Below are 20,701 nucleotides of genomic sequence, written 5' to 3' on the forward strand. Positions count from 1 at the left end.
TGGGCCGACTCACAGCAAACACTTTGACTCCGTATCCGATGTAGTCCTGCCAGGCAACGCAGAGGACGTAGGGCAGGTAGAGGGTGAAGTAGATGATGCCTCCGCAGGCGGCGGCCAGGTTGGCGCGAGCAAACATGGTGCTGATGAGGAAGCACTGCATGATGGTGACCACGGCGTACGATCCCAGGAAGACGAAGATGATGCCAGGGTCACTGTAGGGCAGCAGGTTCCCCTTCTGCAGAGTCCAAAGCACAAATGTCAGCGACCTCCTAAGAGACGTCGGTCCATACCCAGTTCAGGCTGTTACCTTCAGAACCAGAACCAGCAGTGCGGCGCTGATGAGCAGCGGAACCAGGCTGCTGATGAACCAGCTCAGCCACAGGATGCCGTTGTCCAGGCCCATGATCCTCATGGTCTCCTTCAGCCGCGCCTCCTTCTCATACACCACGCTCTTCAGGATGATGGACACCGAATACATCCAGGCCAGCGTCATGAACAGCGGCATGGAGCGGCTCATCACCCGCAGGAAGCTGCAGGCACACGGTGAGACGAGTCAGTACAGCGATGACTCAGTGCAAAGACGCATCGGTACCAAGACGTGTTGAAACCACCAGTACCACGTGGATACCGCGACGACTCGGTACAGAGACAGCATGGACACGGTGAGACGAGCCGAGTCGCCACGGTGACTCTCCTTACATGTCGTCCACGTAGCACGGATACGGCATCTGCTGGATGTAGACGCCGGTCTTCTCCTTGATGCCGGTCAGCGCTCTGACAATGCCTTGCTCAATGACATCCTGCAGGTACAAGAACCCGCCCCAGATGTACCGCATGTCCTCAAACGGGTCGGCCCGAGGACCCGGGTCCCAGTAACTGGAGGAGAAAGAGACAGAACAGGTGAAACATCAAAATCAGGAGAACAGGGCCATGAAACAAAGTCAGAACCAGTTAAAGAACCAGAACCGGTCTCAGCAGGAAGCAGATCAGGTTTCATTAGCGACCAGAACTGGTCCAGAACCACCTCCAGCTGGGAGCCACCCACCAGAACCAGAGTGACTTACGCGTCTTTGATCTTGTTGGTCCGCTCCACGTTGTCGATGTCCATGCGCAGCTTGTAGTTGACCTTTGGCGGAAGCTCGGTGGCGTTGGGTCCGATGTCGGGGAAAACGATCCCGGCCCAGAACTTCCGGTCCTCCAGTAGAACCATGGAGCGGTTGACGAGCCGCTCCTCAGTGGACACTGGTTCCAGCTTGTCCAAGTTCACACACTGATGGAGACAAAGATGGGTCAGGTCCGGTCCGCCGCAACAGGGTGGGTCCAACACCCGGATCAGAACCAGCAGAACCTCACTGACCTCCATGAAGCGAGAGATGCTCATGATGGCTTGGTCGGTCTCATTGAACACCTCCCTCCAGGTGAGGGCGCCACTAGGCAGCTCTGCCGGCTGCGTGGACAGGAAGTTAGCCACATCAGCCACGGTCCAATCGGTGCCGGCCAGCTGAGCGTGGAAGAAGCTGGCGGTGACGTTGTTCTTCAGCAGAGCCTGAGGGAGGAGACAATCAGTGGCCTACAGGTGACCTGGTGGGCGGAGCCTCCTGGGCTCCTCCCCCTTAATGACAGGCAGAGTGAGTGGTGGGCGGAGCCTGTTTACCCTGATTACGTCCATTTGCTGGCTGTTCTCCATGAACTCCCACACTTTGGGTCTCATCTCCTCCCACATGCCGCCCAGGTCCCTGAACACACCGAGCTCCTGGAAGGTCCGGTTCACCTGAAGGCACCGCAGAGCCACCGTCACACAGGCTGCAGCTCCTCCTGCTGCTGCTATCTGACAGGAAGTGACATCATACCTCGTGGATGATCCTCTGGGTGGCCGGGGTGTTGGGGGTGTACAGGATCTTCCCCAGCAGCAGAGGCTTCAGGGCCTGCCAGATCATCCGGGACATCGGGTTGGAATCCAAGTTCTGGACCAGGCTGTTGCAAAATGGAGCTGCACCAAACACACACACACAGTTAGAAACACACACACACACACACACACACACACACACACACACACAGCTAAAACTTTTATTAAACTGGGTGAAACTGTCCTATTCTTGGACCACAGAAATTATATTTTCTTGATCTTACTTTTCCTTTTCCTGGTGAATATTTTTCAAGATGTCCGCTGTGGTTGTAATGTTTGTCTGCTAATGCTAAATACATAACAAAAATGAGCAAAAGCTAACGTTAACCATTAATATGACCGTCTCTCATCTCCTTCCTGGTTCCTGCTTCTGATTCTGCTGCATTTCATTACTTTAATGCATAGGGGGCGCTGTGGTGCTGCAGGGCAAAGCACAACAAACTTATGGAGGTGTTAGTCCTTGACACGGACGTCACAGTTTCGATTCCCGGCCTGATGACGTTTGCTGCATGTCCACCCAGTTTCCCGTCTGACCTCCCTCAAATAAAGGCCAGAGTATGAATAGAGTGAATAAAGTGGAAAACATCTGATGAGGCATAAAGCTCATTAAAGTCACCAAAACAGTTTATAGCAACAATCGGTTTGAAAGACTCAAAAATGGGGCCATGTTGAAAAATGGTGGACATCTTGAAATTCAGCTGGCTGACGGGAAATAAAAAACACATCTGAGGGATGAGTGCAGATTTTCATACTATTATCCATCCCTGAAAGATTCACAGTAACAAGCTGCATTACACCAGCCAGAACCAGTTAGAACCAGCCAGAACCAGTTAGAACCAGCCAGAACCAGTTAGAACCAGCCAGACCCAGTTAGAACCAGTCAGAACCAGTTAGAACCAGCCAGAACCAGTTAGAACCAGTTGGAACCAGTCAGAACCAGTTAGAACCAGCCAGACCCAGTTAGAACCAATCAGAACCAGTTAGAACCAGCCAAACCCAATCAGAACCAGTTAGAACCAGCCAGACCCAGTTAGACCCAGTTGGAACCAGCCAAACCCAGTCAGAACCAGTTAGAACCAGCCAGAACCAGCCAGACCCAGTTAGTGGGGACTCACTGGAGGAGTTGTCATAGAGCGCGGCGTCGTCGTCCTCGCTGCCGTTGTGGTTGCCGAACAGAGCCTTGTAGTTGCTGTCTTCGTACCAGTTGAGGGATTTGATCTGCAGGCCGCCGCCCTCCGGGTGGCCGCACACGATCCTGGAGACGGCCTGGTAGAGGACGCTGGGCGACGCCGTGGCGTTCCGTGTCAGGAACACGATCTCGTTCCGCAGGTCCACCCAGCTCTTCATCCCGGCCAGCTGCACACAAAACAGACGCCTGACGGAAGGTTCTGCAGGACCGGGTCAGAACACGCAACATTCACTGGTTCCATTTGGCTGACAGTAGAACCAAACAGAACCACCAGAACCAGGGGAGAACCTGTGTGGCCCGGTGGATTTCTTCATCGGTTCTGCTGCCCTTAAACTCCTACAAACACAAACCTGACATCAAATCTGCAGTTTGGAACTTTTATAAAAATGTTTATTTTTACATATTTGTTAAAATTCTCATTACGTTGTGACAGTTTGAGTCTGGAAAACTAAGACCCTTCGAGACAGGAGGCAAGTCTTAGTGCTGACAATCATCCTCGTGTATGTGTACGATTGACTGTTATGCTACAGCTGGCTCACCACAGCAGCCCGTCATTAATGCTAAGGCTACTTAGCATGGCAGATAAAGTGATTTGTTTCTCCACCATTAGCACATTTAGCAGTCAGTACATGGGCTTGATTGACAGCGCTACAACCCTCTTCTTGGTTGTTCTTGGTTGAGCGATTCATTTCCTCCGACCTGTAGTGGAGGGGTCACTGCAGGTCACAGATCTGCTCCTGGTCAGGAGGAGGTCCAGTTCTGGGTTTCTGTGTCAGAACCAGAACATCAGTTCGGTAGCCGGGTCCAGGTCTTTCCATCAGGATCTGCAGAACCTTCCCTCCTCATGAGTTGCTGCAGCGCTCCTCTTCCCCTGAGGGGGGCGCCAGAGAACACACCGACCCTCTCCGGAACCAACAGCAGGCTACAGATGGGTCAGAACCGGGCCTGCTGTGTTGACGCTGGTCCAATAGGAACTGGACGAGTTCTGGGTCCAGATATCCAGAGCCAGGTGACCAAGGAGGAACCGCTGTTCATCTGAGCACTTCCTGTCAGGAGGCAGGTCACGTGACTTCATGTGACCGGTGAGTCTCCGGTAGAGCTGACCCAGATGTTCTGGAGAAGGCCCGGTCTGTTCTCCAAACGTTTTAAAGTCCGGATCGTTCAAAAGAGCTGACAACATTCCTCTAGTCATCCGGATCAGCTAAAAGGTCAAAGGTCAGCAGCTCAAGAGCTATTGTGTACTAAAGTATTCACGCCCTGGAAGGATTCATGGCTTTGATTTACGACTGTTGTCTGGACCTTAATTCCTCTGACACCCCAAAATAAAACCCAGTTCAAATGGAGATGAACCCCAGAGGAGGTTCTGCTGGAGTTCTGAAATCACAGGCACTCCACACTTTTCAGATCAACAGCTGAACCATGAATCATGTTCCTTCGTCTTCAGGGTCCTGCTCTACTGTCGGGATGTTTGGGACGTCTGCAGACGTTTGGGGTGAGAATACTTTGGAGTGGCCTCTACTGGTTCTGGTTCTGGTTCAGATGAGGCTGGCTGAATGAACCCTGTGACCCCACCGTGTCCCCTGCCGTCCCAGCAGGACGTGGACGGACGCTGTGTGTTTGTTGTCCTGTTCCCTGAAGAGACGGGGGACACGCTGAGACGTCTCGTCTTTGTTCAGCTGTTGTCTTTCATCTGGACCCGTCCAGCTGCTGAACGAACCCTGTGGCCCCGGGTCCACCGAGGGACACGTCAGGGACAGACAGGTCTGTCCAGCGAGGGACACGTCAGGGACAGACAGGTCTGTCCACCGAGGGACACGTCAGGGACAGACAGGTCTGTCCAGCGAGGGACACGTCAGGGACAGACAGGTCTGTCCAGCGAGGGACACGTCAGGGACAGACAGGTCTGTCCAGCGAGGGACACGGTGACGCCGGTCCACTAACAGAGCAGCAGGTTTAATAAAGTCTTTCACATGCGGACAGAAGAACCGAACAAGGAACTTTAAAAAACACTGAAAATTCAAGATGGCTGCCAGGGTCTGAAAAGTATTTTTGCACTAAATTTGCCAATATTTACCAGTGACTAGTACTTTTGGTGTCAAATCACACATAATTGGACCCATAGAAATTATATTTATTGATCATATTTTGATTTTACAAGATGGCTGCCGTGATGGTCATGAAAAATGGTCTAATCTTAGTGTTTGGTGTCACATAACCATCTTTTAAACCATAGAAATCATTTATATTATTTTGATCTTGTGTTTCCTTTTTCATTTTTTTCAAAATGGCCACCATGGTTGTAATGGAGAATATATGTTTCAAATAAAATCAGCTGAGCTATGCTAACCACAAAGTTAGACTCACTATTCACTGAACAAGAATCTTAGCTGCTAACGCTAAACCATGAAACACATGAAGTATTAACAGAAGCAAAAGGTAAACCAGTAAGCAAAAAGCAAATTAAAAAATGAGCAGAAGCTAATGCTAATCTCTACGTTTCACCTTCATCTCCTTCCAGGTGTCGACTGGTCTGAGACTCGCTAACAGCAACGTTCTCACTTCCTAATCCTGCTATTATTTACAGCCTCAAAACCGGTGATGGCAAAGTTACTTTGAAAAGTAACTAATCGGATTACTGACTACTCCTTGAAAAAGTAACTTAAATGACTGGTTACCTGATTTGGAAAGTAACTAAGTTACATTAAAAGTAACTATTTTAGTCACTTTCAGCAGCTGCTAACAACACTGTGAAAATGACGTTGAAGTTATTTTATAATGGAAACATCAACAATGTGTCTCCACTCATCAGGCTGAACTGAAGGGCCTGTTTCATGGTTACAACAGCCCAAAACAGCTTGAGTCATTTTGGCCTGTTGCTCTGTGTTGCACTATTATCTGTTAACCTCAGTAGGACTTCAGAGCCCCCTCTCCTCGCTGCCCCAGCCTCCAGGTTCTGCGTTACGGCCCTGTTTGCTGTCGCAGCTCCTCCTGCGGCTCCACAGCTCAGATCTGTGACGCGTATCTTCATGTTAATAATGATGACGCCGTTTATGGACTCGTCCATTCGTGGCCGTTTTCGCGTTTATTGCGCTGCTCATATGAGTCTCCATGTTTTCTGGAGCGCAACGCGAAGCTGGACGTCGTTCACAGAGAATAATATATTATTGAGATGAACAAAGACGCAGCGGGACGGATCATCCGGGACATGATGGACAATTAGAGTCTGACTGAAACTAACTGGACGTCAGACACATCCCGGGGTTTATGTCTGCTCATTTCCAGGCCCAAAACACGACAACCCGCCACTCATCAAATCGCCAAGCGACTTTAGAAAAACAGCCCAAAGCCGCTTATAAAAGTCAGACTTGGCGACAGAAACTCAACGTAGTTCCTGTTTTTCCAGCAGCAAAACGAGCATCTCTCTCCTCCTGCATCGTTTGTTTCTGTGGCATAGAAACGGCGTCGCTAATCAAGACGCGCAGAGGAAATGAAATTAGATGACAGAAAATAGTAACGTGATTTTGATAAGTAGCTGTAGTCTCATTACTGGGTTTGAAACAGATTGTAACTGCAGAAAGTGGTCAGACGTCAGTAACTGACATCACTGCTCAAAACCAGATTTATTTATGTTCCCGTAAAATAGGGAAAATTTTATGGGAATAATTGTTTAAAACAGCGGCCATCTTGGAAAATGTCTGTCATCCTAATGTGAAATATAAAACGTTTTTGTTAGTCCGAGGGTCACGGAGGGGACAAGTCCAGCTGCAGTAGACGGTTCCTCTGGACCCGCTGGATCGGATCAGAACTCACCTCGACGGCCAGAGAACCCAGACTGACCAGGAGGTTGTTGATGGCGCCGGCGACCTGCTGGACGGCTTCCGGGTCCGACCGGACATCCCTCTGCGCACACACACACACACACACACACACACACACACACACACACACACACACACACACACACACACACACACACACACACACACGATCAGACCCGGGTTCAGATTCTGACTGTTCATTAATAAGTGAATTCTTCTGGACCCGTCCTCGTTCAGAACCTCTAGCTGACCCAGTTCTGGTCCTAAACGGACCGCGGTTCTGTTCAGCCGCCGGTCCTCGGCTCACCTCCCTGAGGAAATGTCTCTGTTGCCATGGAAACAGTTTCCTGTGCCAACAGCTCCGTGTAAACAAAGCCCGGCCGACACCCCGCTCCTTCAGAACCGCCTGGAGACCGTCTAAACGGGTCTCCAGGCTACAGAAACCGGGCCTGCAGGGAGGCGGGCCGGGCGGGCCGGGCGGGCCGCAGCACGCCTCCTCCCACGCAGCCCAGAGACGCCGAGTCGCCTGGACCTCACCTGGCGCCGAGCAGCGGGGGCAGAGCCTGGCAGACAGAACCCAGCCACCTTGAACACAGAACAGACCCGGTTCTGCAGGTCCGGACGGGTTCAGGTTGCAGCATAGAACCAGAACCATTGGTCCAGATCAACTGGACCCGGTGTGTGATCAGAACCACCTCAAGGTTCTGGTCTCTCCTGGAAGAGGAGACCGACTCCTCCAGAACTGGAACCCGGATCTCTCTACAGCCAGAGGTCTGACCCGGTTCTGGTCCAGTTATCTACAGGACCGATCTGATTCTGGAGCATGTGCGGTTCCAGTTCCGACTCTGAGAACCGGGCCGGTCTCCAGAACCAGAACGGTTCTGCTCTTACCCGGATTGGTTTGAAGAAGTCCAGGTTGCCCATGAAGTTCTGCTCGGCTCGGTCCAGCCAGGTGGGCGGAGCCTGGCAGAGGATTTCCTGTACCTGCGCCGCCACCTGCTGGTCTCCGATGGCGACAAAGTCCTTCATGTCGGCCGTCCCGCCGCTGCTGGGACACATGTCCCTCAGGTGGACGCCCCAGCCTCTGAGGACGACCTGGGACAGAACCAGAACATGACTCCTGGCCAAAGTCGGGCTCACACTGAGCGCGTGCGGCGGCTCACCTGCTCCAGGTCGACGTCGGCCTCGGCGACCTGCAGGGCGGCGTGTGGGGTCAGCGAGGCGTTCCTCTGCAGGAAGCTGGACAGCGTCTCGTTGTCTCGCAGGAAATGCTTCAGCTTGAAGCCTGTGGGAGGAAAAGAGACAAACGGCTCAGAGAAACTCAACACCAAATCCTCCACCTCCTCTAAATGCTCCGCTTTGTGCTTTAACTATGCCGCTGCGGCCCCGCTGGGACATGCCGACGTCCCCGGAGACCAGGGGCGGCCTGCTGGGACAAAACGCATCAGTAAATCACAGAGTTTCATTCAAACCGGCCAGGACTCTCAGGTCCCACTGACACGCTCTGACCTGCAGACAAAACGCAGGGCTAAAGATCCTGCAGACAGAACTCTGGGTAAATCATGTTCTGATCAGGAGTTGGCCAGAAAACAGCTGATGAAACTGTCGTCATGGTTTCATGATGAGGTTTGAGCCGCTGTGACATCAGAACCAGGAAGCGCCAGCCTTATTTGGGCGTCAGTCAACAGCCTGGGGTTTGGGCTGAGAGGCTCGGCGCAGGAGCTGCAGGTCTTCGCACGTCTCCAAACTTTCCGCTCAATTATTTGCTCTTCGTGTGAATGAAGCCCCCGTTTCACGCCCACCTTCCTGCTGCAGGTCCCGACAAGCGGCCGCCGCATCAGAACAACCGCTATGCACGTCTGCAGCGCTGCTGTCCGGGTCCAATCAGAACCGCTCAGAGCCGGCGGCGCACCATCAAACGGAGATTAATCTCCAAGGTGCCAAAACACAAAGTCACCAGAACAGAACCAGAAACAAAACGTCTTCCTCTCATCTCCAACCTTTAGAACAGATCACATAATAAACGTCACCTGGTTCAGGTCACAGGACGGAAACACCGGGTCGAACCGGGTCGCTCTTAGAGCAGAGGGACATTTTTCAAGAGGGGCGGCCATTTTTGAGCCTTTTAAACCAGTTATTGTCATAAATTGTTTCCCACCTTCATGACTTGGATGAACTTTGTGTCTCATCATGTTTGTAAAACTTTAACGTGACAAAATGCAGCAGATTCAGAAACTGAGGATTTTACTGTTTCGAATCTCAGAACAGGAAGGAGAGAGAGGGACTGAGGCAGACTTAACGGTTAGGTTAGCATAAGCTAACTGATCATTCATTGTGCTTAGCACAGTGTAGCTAAGAGCCTTGTTTAGCAAATTAACCCTTTCATGCATGAATTATGGTTCTGTGTAGGGCTGAAACGATTCCTCGGGTGATTAGAGAACCTCGATTCTTAAAATTCCTCGAGGAAAATGTATTTGGCTCGAAGCTTCGTTAATTTATATTTTATCATTTAGCGCACCGTGTTCCTGCCGGGTTATTACTTCCGCTGCGCGGAGCTCCGACTTCCGCCTGAGTTGTTGACGGAAGCTAAGTGTTAGCAGCATAACGTCCGGTTTCCAAGTTCGGCCTGGGAGGATTTTATTGATTCATGATAATGTCCGTGTTTTTGTCGTTTTCGGGGGAACAATAAGCTCCTTAAAATGACCGAAGCGATGCCTGGAGTTCGGCAGCCTGTCTCCTCCGGAGCAGCTGGTTCAGAGCGAACGGCGGGAAGAAGCTGAGGAGGATTTATACAGGTGAGCGGAAACACGGCGGGCGCCTGCGCATTAGATGATTAACGGACGAACCGGAACATTTATTTTATTTCATCCCGGTCTCAACAAACGGGAGGCGGAAATCATGGTACATGGCTGGTAGATGAGTTTCTGATTGTGTCAAATTGCTAACATGAACTGAAAGCTATAAATGTCTGGGCCAGGTGAGAGTTCACCTGACTGAAGATGAATCATAAACAAAAAGCTGGAGTACAGACATTTTTTATTAGCGTATTTGTGAACCTGCCTCTTTATTATTACACTGAATATAATTTCAGATTTTTGCATAACTTTTCTTCAGGTTGACTTAGAAAGTGAGCTGTTATTGTTACAGGTTAATTTTCTAAGCTACAGAAAAGTAACTTAGGGAAACTCTGATGTTGATATCTGATCATAACACTGCGGTAATGCTAGATTTACCAATGTTTTATGTTTTTTATCCGATTAAAAAAAGAATAATCAATAGATTACTCGATTACTAAAATATTAGTTTACAAACAGCCCTAATCCTTTGTGTCAGGATTTTTTTCAAAATTGTTTTTTATTTTCTTAAGGCATAAAAAATGAAAAATTAAATTAAATTAAATAAAATTTTTTTAAATATTTTTATATTTTATTTTTAGGTGATCAATTGTAATTTTCTCCAAATACAAAGTTATTTGAAAAATACATCAGTAGCATTGATGTATCAGGATTATCTGATGTCACAATATTTTTTCTACCCGTCTAGAGGGACAGAGTCGGTCGGCATGCTTCTTTGTCTGTCGGCCATATTGAATTTAACAAAAGTAATTTCTTGCATTTGCAGATGATGGCCAGTAGTTGATAGAGTATTTTATGATGTACTAGTGTCCACTTCAGTGGTCTGTGTGCATTTATAACATAAAAATCCACAAGCAGCTCAAGAAAATGGCTTTTAGACAGCTGTCCACTGTAGTGACCACTGTAGTGACCACTGTGCATGAAAGGGAAGCTAACTTTTGACTAGCTCTACCCACCACTGGTGATAACTTCATCTGATTTTAGAGTAAACATATATTCTCCATTACAACCGTGGCAGCCATCTTGAAAAATCACACCATTATCAGTCTATTATATATGATTTGACACAAACAATAATCGTCATTTGGGATACATGTCAGCAAATTTAAGATAAATATTTCCCAACAACAATGGCGGCCATCTTGAACTTAGTGACGAGTCAGGGGACAGGGAACCGGGTCAGGGGACAGACTCAGGTGACCGGGTCAGGGGACAGGGGGCCGAGTCAGGGAACCGGGTCAGGGGACCGAGTCAGGGGACCGGGTCAGGGGACAGGGAACCGGGTCAGGGGACAGACTCAGGGGACCGGGTCCAGCTGTCTCACATCAGCAGCTTCCAGTGATGTGATTGGCTAAATGAGCTCCAGCAGAGCCAGCGATCCGCTCCGGTCCACTGGGCCTGGTACTGGCTCTGATCCAGTCCATCATAACACTAACCCCTGTGGTTCTGGTTCTGCTTGGCTCTGAGCTGCCCTCTGACCAGGTGAGCTCACAGGTAAACCTGTGGGGACACGTTGTCCCGCCCCCTCATCGGCCCAGCAGCGACCCACCAATCAGACGCTGCGGCTCCTCAGATCAGAGGAATAAAAGATCTGAAAGGGGGGGGGGGGGCAGGTTGGGGCAAGTAGAGGAGGAACTACCCCCCCCCCCCCCCCCCCCCACCTACACTCACACTGAGCCACTGAATACAGGACAAAAGATTCAGATTCTTCTTGTTCAATGAGCCTGAAAACATCTGCAAGAAGCTGCAACAGAACCTCAGAACCGGACCTGCGGACCCCCGGTTGCTACCTGAGCGGCTGCTCTGCAGAACCTCCAGGGCCCGGGCCAGCTCCTTGAAGCCCTCCAGGTTTCGGTCGTTCTGGCTGTAAAGCAAAATCTTCTTGGCATCTGAAAACAGGCGGGAAATTCTGGAAAACAGAAGAATAGAGTTCACATCAGAACCAGAACCAAGACAAGGTTCTGGATCGCAGATGATGGTTCCTAAACCTCCCTGATCTGGAGCCGAAGCCAAGGAACTAAACCCACTCAGACTCAGAAAGAGAACTGGATCTTTGATTCAGTTCAAAGAACTACTGATCTGGTCCTTTAATAGAAGGAAACCTGGATGAATGTTGAACAGGAAGTTCTGGTTCAGGACTGGAGAACAAAAACCCATTTCTATAACTGGGTCAGCGCGCACCAGAACCAGAACCAGACGGATATCAACTCTGTGAATGAATCTGTTCAGATTAGCGTTTTGATTAAGCAATTCATGAACAGGAAGCAGTTTTTCAGAATAAAAGCCTGGGACTCACATGGAGTCGTTGAAGTTTCCGACGACGCCCGGCGACTCGCCCGGCGTCGGGCTCCTGAAACACGGGTTGTTGGCGTTGCACAGGATCCCCTGAATCCACGGCAGCGTTCCCGCCGACGGCATGGCCTTGTTGGGGAAGTGACCTGCAGACAGGAAGTGGGGAAACGGTTTGATGGTTTCTGTGACCCAAACAGAACCACCGAGTCCTGAAGGTTCCACGGGCTTTATGCGTGGTTCTGGTTCTGTCTGGACCCAATCAGTAAGTGAGACTGGTTCTGACCCAGAATGGTCTGGACGTTGTTCTGAGACGGAATCGAGCCAGTCAGTCTGTTTTTTACTGGTTCTGTTGGGTCGGTTCCATCAGACCCAGCAGATAAAGAACAGGTCAGAACAGAACCCTCCTCCGCCAGATGGGCCGTCCCCTAATGTAGCAGAACCAGAACCAGCTCCTCATCCTGCCTCCTCCAGGATCTGGACCTTCAGAACTTCTCCCAGCTCCATGTGGTTCTGCTGGTTCTGTGGCCCGGTTGCGGGTCGTCTCCGTCGTGTCTTTTATCTGGTGCTCACCTGGACCCGTTATCACCTGCAGAGCAGCATCGGACCTTCGGGCCGAGCCGGGCCGGTATCAGGAACCTTTCAGACTGCCAACTGGCCTGTTTTCTAATCACAGCTGATAAGATAAGAGCTGCAGCTCCTCTGAGGTCCACAGGTCGGCTCGGCCCGGCCCGGCCCGATCAATAATCAATAAGAAACCCTGAGGAGCTGCTGCTCTGGTTCTGGTTCTTCAGAGCAGACCCGGTTCTGTTCTCCAGATTCAACCACCGGGTTTCTCAGAACCAAACCGTTCAGACCTGATGGAACATCAGAACCGGGTCACATCTGGCTCTGGTACCAAACCCAGCTGATCTGTCTAACTAGACCGTTATCTGGGTCAGAGGAAAGATTCGGTTCCAATTGGACCCGCTCTCCAGCCGGGTTCTTTAGGGTGAAGCAGAACCTACAGAACCCCACCCCACCTGGTTCTGGTTCTCTGACCCGCTTCCTGTCGGATGGAGCCGAGGTCCGGTTCTGGTCGGGTTCTATCCCTGCCTGAAGCTGATAGGGCAGAACCAGCTGACCCGCTCAGACCAGGTTGTCCCTGCTGAGCTCAGTGGTTCTGTTATCCAACATAACCGGGTCAACTCTGGTTCTGCAGGTTCTGGCCCAGAGGAACCTAAATGGACCACCGCGGTTCTGTTCAGCGACACTCCGACCGGTCAGCCGTAGATCGGTTCTGATCCGGTTTTTGTCTGTAAACATGTTGCCTAGCAACAAGTACTGCTTCCAAGTCTAGCAGAATTCGGAACCAGTTCTGATCCGGAAACTGGCAGAATTCAGCAGCAGAACACAGAGGAGTTCGGATCCGTCCTGAACAGTCACGTTGGACCTCCAGGAGAACCGGAGATCCGGGTCGGCCGTGGCGTCCTGATTGGTGGACGCCAACTTCCTGCCACAGAGGAAGAACCAACCGGACCTTTGTGGTTCCGGAGAGACAAGGAACCGTAAAGATCCGATAAACACAGGAGGACGGGTCTGAGTCACAGCAGCGGGTCATAATGTTCTGCTCAGAGAAACAGAACCAATAGAACCGACTTCAGCAGAACCCATCCAGTAAATCTGAAACGGACCGGGTCAGTTCAACAGAACTAGCCACTGAAGGCTCGGGTTTCAGATCAGCAGCCTATCAGAGCGAGCGAAGAGAACGGCTCTGGTTCTGGTTCTGGTTCTGGACTCACACTCATGCTGCTCGTAGGGGGGGTAGTTGAGCCGCACGGCGATGAGGATGAAGAAGATGAAGAGTGGCCAGACGATCTCCACCAGCAACTGGAGCTGAAACACACACACACACACACATTTAATGAATGGATCAGAACCAGAGGTAAACCAGCAGGAGACGAACCGGATCAGAACCACATGCAAAGAACGAACTCCAAACCAGCCAATCAGAGAGCAGCTCAATGCCAGGTGGAAAACAAAGGAAGCCATCTTTAATCAGACGGAGCAGAGCAGGAAGTGAACGACCACAGCAGGAAGTGAACGATCGGAGCAGGAAGTGAACGACCACAGCAGGAAGTGAACGACCACAGCAGGAAGTGAACGACCACAGCAGGAAGTGAACGACCACAGCAGGAAGTGAACGACCAGAGCAGGAAGTGAACGACCACAGCAGGAAGTGAACGACCACAGCAGGAAGTGAACGACCAGAGCAGGAAGTGAACGACCAGAGCAGGAAGTGAACGATCAGAGCAGGAAGTGAACGACCAGAGCAGGAAGTGAACGACCAGAGCAGGAAGTGAACGACCACAGCAGGAAGTGAACGACCACAGCAGGAAGTGAACGATCAGAGCAGGAAGTGAACGACCACAGCAGGAAGTGAACGATCGGAGCAGGAAGTGAACGACCAGAGCAGGAAGTGAACGACCAGAGCAGGAAGTGAACGACCACAGCAGGAAGTGAACGACCAGAGCAGGAAGTGAACGATCAGAGCAGGAAGTGAACGACCACAGCAGGAAGTGAACGACCACAGCAGGAAGTGAACGACCAGAGCAGGAAGTGAACGACCAGAGCAGGAAGTGAACGACCACAGCAGGAAGTGAACGACCACAGCAGGAAGTGAACGATCAGAGCAGGAAGTGAACGACCAGAGCAGGAAGTGAACGACCAGAGCAGGAAGTGAACGACCACAGCAGGAAGTGAACGACCACAGCAGGAAGTGAACGACCACAGCAGGAAGTGAACGATCAGAGCAGGAAGTGAACGACCAGAGCAGGAAGTGAACGACCAGAGCAGGAAGTGAACGACCACAGCAGGAAGTGAACGACCAGAGCAGGAAGTGAACGACCACAGCAGGAAGTGAACGACCACAGCAGGAAGTGAACGACCACAGCAGGAAGTGAACGACCACAGCAGGAAGTGAACGACCACAGCAGGAAGTGAACGACCACAGCAGGAAGTGAACGACCACAGCAGGAAGTGAGGCGCCCTGACCGTCTGTCGGCGTCTGTAGGTGAAGTTCTTCCACAGCAGCAGGCCCAGCTGTGTGAACACGGACATGTCTGCAGCCGCCGCCGTGCAGGACTGCTGGCCGGCCGCCGCCCGCTCTGATTTAAACACAAACAGGGAGAGAGTGTGGGGTTAAAGGTCAGCTGATAGTGAAGCTGCTGATCACACACACACTTATCAGATCACACAGCGTCAGCACTGATCAGTGAAACACACTGCAGCTGTGAGGTCACACATGGGAACAGCATCCAGAAGGTACCGGTACTGGTTCCACTCAGCGTGGTACCGGTACCACGCAGCGCGAGTTCAGGATCACCTTCTTTGTGAAACCAGAACATCATCCTGATGCCAAAAGTTCAGAATGAGGTTTGAAAAAGCTAAAGAGCTGCTGCTTTCTAGTTTTCTTGTGTCAAAATGACCTTTGACCCAAGAAACCATCAGCTGCTCACGCTTCCTCAGTATTTTGGTTCTTAAACAGGATATGAACTGGACCGAGTAAACGGAACATAGAAGAAGAAATGGTGGGGGGTTAAATGAACCAGAACCTGCAGGAATCCCTCCAACTCAGGATAGTGTCAATGACATCACCCCCAGCCCCAGGAGAGGCCATGGCTCCCCTGGAGGGGCGCAGTTACTTCTGGCTGCCAGCAGGGGTCCAATGAACCGGCTCGTATTGACTTCCTGAAAGCTGGAGCGGGTGAAGGATGGTTCCATCACTCTACATGGGGAACAGTCTGACCAGGAGAGGAACCCGACCCACATGTGGAGACGGACCCTTCAAGTCCAGACATGTCGCCAACACTGGTTCTGCTGGTCACGTTGGGCAGACACTGTGGTCGTCCATCCCTAGCAGTCCAGAACCGAGCCGCCTGCTGCCAGGTGTTTCTCTCTATCCAGGTTAAAGACTTCCTCCAGCAGCAACAGATGGCGCTGTTGCAGTCGGAGCTTCAGGAGAATCCGGCCTCCGGACAGTCAGATCTGGACATGTCCAGGTCCAAGGCTCATGGACCGGAGTCTCCATCCCAGCCCGTTTCTGCAATCCAGAGGCGGCTCCTCATCTCTACCTTCATCAGTGATAAGATCTTGGATCCTGAGCCACCATCGTCACCGGCTACCTGGAAGTCCGGCAGGCCGCCTCCAGCCTCGGCCAGACTGGACCAGCAGAATCGGCTCCGCATTGGGAGACGGGGTCGGTTGGACCACCGTCTCCAGAACCGCAGGGCCTCCAGGGCGCATCGCTGGTCGAGCTGCAGCACGGAGACGCGACGGCTGCTTGGACACGCTTCATCACAGCAGAACCGGGTTCCTGACCCTGAAGATTGGACTGACAGGAAACATCCGGGTCTGCTGACGTTACTTTGATGATCGGGTCACTGAAGCAATCCCCAGAATCTTTAGAGAACCAACAGAACTTCTAACGGTCCAAAGCTGGGTCTGAAAATACCTGGAAGACAGGTTCTGGTTCTGAACCACTTCAACAAGAGCCAGGCTCTGATCAGATCAGTCACATTAAGGCAGACTGACTTCAGAGGGAGTTCATCAGTGATTGAATCATCCAGAACCAGAACCCACCTACAGTCCCGACTCAGGGTTCTGATCATTCGGACTGAGAGGCAGCGCCACCTACTGCCCTGATCATCCACGGTTGGTTTTACACACTATTGGTTTATTTTAGTTTAAAAATGTATAAATGTGATGCTTGATCCTGACCCGGATCGGAGTAAAGGTACTGGTTCAGTAGTTTGGATCAAAACCTCCAAACTGTTACTTTTGCTGCTTCGTCTCAGAATTGTTTTCTGGTTCTATTCTGCTGGATCAGAACAGAACCAACGGGGTCCAAATGACTCCTGCTGATACCAGAGAGAAACCTTTTCTTTCAGCCACACAGAGAGAAGAACTCCAGCGCCTCGGAAAAAACAAACCAGAACCGGGTCAGTTCTACGTTCTGAACGAACACAACCTCATCATTCAACTGGATGGGTCAGAGGTCAAACTGAAAATGGTCAGGAACCGAACCCATAAGAACTTCCTTCAAAATGTCTCCAGAACCACTGATCCAGACCAGAACCGCTGATCCAGACCAGAACCGCTGATCCAGAGAGAGTCTGGACCAGGAGGGAAGCAGCAGATCAAACTTCTGCTCTCAGATCTAAATCTGATGTTTGGACCGAACCAACAAATCCTCCAGCGCTGATCGGTTCATCATGTTCTGATCAGAACAGAACCAGCAGAACCATACAGAACCATTAGAACCAAACAGAACCAAACAAAACCATTAGAACCAAACAGAACCATATAGAACCAATAGAACCAAGAAGAACCATAAAGAACCATATAGAACCAAACAGATCCATTAGAACCATCAGAACCATATAGAACCAAACAGATCCATTAGAACCATCAGAACCATATAGAACCATACAGAACCATCAGAACCAACAGAACCAACAGAACCTTGGACCTCTCAGCTCCTCAGATCAGACCTCTGCATGTTGAAACAGCGCCCCCAGCGCATCAACCACCAACTGCATCTTTCTGTCTTTAAAAAGTTTTTCTGGAACTTTTCGCGATTCAAACTTTGATCAAAGTCAGAAAATGAACCGAGTTGAAGCAGACCCAACAGAACCCAACAGAGTTTGGAGACTCACCGCTCCGGTTCTGCGGGTGGAGGTTCTGATGAGGCTCTGCGGGGCCAGAAACCCGCAGATTCACGCTCCTGCTTCTGTTTCTTGAGTCGCACTCCGCTGCCTCCAGAGAATAAACTCTCGGAAACTGTCTTCCTCTCTCTCTGTCTGTCTCTCTCGGCCCCGGTGCGGCGGCGCTCGGTCCTTTCCGGTCTCCGGCTGTCTCCCTGTCCCTCCAGCTTCATCTGCCCATCAGACCTACAACTGAGGGACTAAATCCCGACCTGAGCGGGTCAATGCTCCGCCATCAATCAGGCTGCTTCCGGCCTGCCCTGTCACAATAAGAGCCAGAGCTCTGTGTTCATTCTGTTTTTGCTTCATAACTTTACTGTTGTGGTTCCGGGTTATCGTTCTGTAATCTGAACCGGACTCACATCACTCCCGTGGTTCCGAGAATTAGACCGTCTGTGGGATAACATGAAGCTTTTCCCCATCCATCCCTCTGGATAAAACAACCTTTATTTTGAAAGGTCTGCCCGTGGCAGTTTCCGGTCAATAACAGCAAATTACTTCTTGTGTCGGACAGGTGGGTTACGCTAGACTTCAGACTTTCATAATAAGAGAAAGTCCAGCTGATTTTCACAATAAAAGACTTCGCAACCCGGTTGGAGGACAGGTTCTGGAGAGAGGCCGAGTATCAGCACCGGAACCACGACTGGACCTGGACTTCCTGTAAACAGCCTTCAGAAGAGATTAGAAAAAAACTGGATTAAGATAAAACAAACAAATTATAACGAGGAATCAGATCTTTATTCATCCCAACCAGGAGAACCAGAGTTCAGTTCGGTTCAATTCCGTTTCATTTTCTAAATAACTGAAAATTCACTTAATTTTAATCTTTTAAACATAGATTGAAATTGTTTTCACAATTTTAATATAAGAAATATGACTGAATTTAAGTTAATTAAACTCAGTCATACAGATTGAGTTATTTAATAAAGAACTCGATCTGTAAACTAGTTTTAAGTAAAATAAAATAAAATAAAATAACTTCAATTGTCAACTAATTTTCAACGGAATGTAAACTAAATAACTGAAACCAGCCAGTTAAATTTAAATGACATTTTAGTTCACTTTAGAATCACTATAAACTGCAAAACAGCTCAACCCTGTAAATGTTCTTGTTGCTGCTGTCGTTCCTGCAGCCACAGTTTGTCATCAACACGTTTTTATTAGTTGCTCTTGTTGTTATTTCCACCAGCGAGGCTGTAAATCCCATCTCGTTATGGGGGAACATAAACAGGGACATTTTTTAAGAGCAAATTTGGGGGGTTTGGCAAAGTTACAGTCAAATGTAATGTAAAATGTGGTTTACATTTTTCAGTGTGTTCAAGCTGAACCATCAAAAATCACTAAATAGCAATAAATAACCAAAGTGTTTTTCTCAGTAAACAACCTGTTGAGGCCCGCAGAGTCAAACTGACATTCAGATGTTTAGATATGAGTTTATTTCAGAGTCACTGATCTAATCTCTGCTACACCTTTACAAAAGCTTAAGGCTGTAAATAAAAACAAGTTTTAATAAATAACTCCACTTAATAAAATTCCTCATAACATTGATTTATTGCAGTGGTTCTCAATACAAATTATGTGTTATTTAAATTATAACTTAAGTTGCTTTGAACCTTTTTATTTATTTATTTTTTTGAGAAAATGTCCAGGGTTAACCCTGGATGGCTGAAAACCAATTAATATGTAGGAATTGAATATTTGGGAAACATCATAACTTAAAGATCAGCACCAGAGTTTTCTAGAAAAATATTCAGATTTTGTTTTGTGGTTTCAAAGGCTCTACGTTGAAGATGGTAAGAAATAAAGACATTATTTAGTTTTACTGCCAGCTGCAGTAGCCCCTCTGCTCCCATACTGAGCTGTTAGCTAATGCTAATGCTAACTTAACTCAGCCGCTCCCGTTTCAAACGCTTCTTATTAAAGTAAGAGTTAGAGAGCTAAATATAATTTAAATACTGGCTACCTTCTACAGATGAAGGAGCCAAGTCTATGAAAGCAATGTAGCAGTTTAGCTAGTTTTGGTTTCCAAGGCATAAGGTGGCAGTTTATCATGATTCAGCCAAAGTAATGAAATAACGATGTTTATTGTCAGTGTGTTTCTTTCTATTGAGCAGTGAAAGTAAATAAAACGTGTTACATGTCTTTTGCTTTAAGTATTTACTTACTGGAGGGTTTATGTTAGTGCTGCAGAGCCACAGCTAAAAGCTAACCGCTAACCGCTAGCTCCTCACTTAGCGGCTCTAACGGAGCCGGTACCGATCAGCAGCTGTTGCTCCTCCTTCACTTTGGACTGAACCAATGTTCTAATAATGGGGGGGACCAAAAAATTAATTCTTATTTTTTGTTAGATGAAAGGCAGATATACTTTGTTCTTTGTTTCTATCAGGGGCGGTTCTAGGATCTGACCTTTAGGGGGGCTTAGCCCCCAGCACAGCTAAGACACATGAGAAGATATTTGTTGGTGCGGTTTTCTAAATCTTACTGCTTATCTACATACATTCACAAACAAAATTAAGAGACATGTTGTCAGTAATCATAGAATAAAAGAACAATGTTCATTTTACTCAAACATATACTAATAAAGAGTAAAATCAGAGAAACTTTAAATTTTTTCCAGAGGTGTATAAACTCAGTTTGAAACAGAATCAGACTACATCATACCTGCCAACATCTGCTAACATTAATGAGAGACAAGCAGCTGTGGAGCGACAGTCCTAGTGGGTCTGCTGCCCCGGGAATTAAAATAAAATACTCAAAACTATGCATTTCTAGTCGTTTGAAGAACATTTGACTAAATTTATAGGATTAATAAACCTAAAACCAGATATTATCAAGGTAGAAGTTCAGGATAATGACTCATGAAAATGAGTCATTATCCTGAACTTTATTTGAAAATC

General features: G+C 49.1%; 1 protein-coding gene across 1 annotated transcript in view; it reads right to left on the minus strand.

Annotated features, from left to right (window-relative positions):
* Positions 1-18,013, minus strand: part of abca1b (ATP-binding cassette, sub-family A (ABC1), member 1B) — a 35,943-nt gene extending 17,930 nt beyond the window's left edge. The window contains exons 1-16 of the mRNA XM_081611974.1: positions 17,757-18,013; positions 15,094-15,206; positions 13,842-13,935; positions 12,068-12,209; positions 11,562-11,680; positions 8,080-8,201; positions 7,808-8,011; positions 6,909-6,998; positions 3,025-3,265; positions 1,851-1,990; positions 1,655-1,771; positions 1,358-1,546; positions 1,065-1,270; positions 700-876; positions 308-530; positions 14-235 (exon numbers count right to left, since the gene is read on the minus strand). Of these exons, the coding sequence (XP_081468100.1) occupies positions 14-235; positions 308-530; positions 700-876; positions 1,065-1,270; positions 1,358-1,546; positions 1,655-1,771; positions 1,851-1,990; positions 3,025-3,265; positions 6,909-6,998; positions 7,808-8,011; positions 8,080-8,201; positions 11,562-11,680; positions 12,068-12,209; positions 13,842-13,935; positions 15,094-15,159 (2,352 nt within the window). The 5' untranslated portion in view covers positions 15,160-15,206; positions 17,757-18,013. The remainder of the gene's footprint in view (positions 1-13; positions 236-307; positions 531-699; positions 877-1,064; positions 1,271-1,357; positions 1,547-1,654; positions 1,772-1,850; positions 1,991-3,024; positions 3,266-6,908; positions 6,999-7,807; positions 8,012-8,079; positions 8,202-11,561; positions 11,681-12,067; positions 12,210-13,841; positions 13,936-15,093; positions 15,207-17,756) is intronic.
* Between the last annotated feature and the right edge of the window lie 2,688 nt (positions 18,014-20,701).

Source organism: Poecilia reticulata, chromosome 10 (genome assembly GCF_904066995.2).
Source record: "Poecilia reticulata chromosome 10, P_reticulata-male-v2, whole genome shotgun sequence".
NCBI lineage: Eukaryota > Metazoa > Chordata > Actinopteri > Cyprinodontiformes > Poeciliidae > Poecilia > Poecilia reticulata.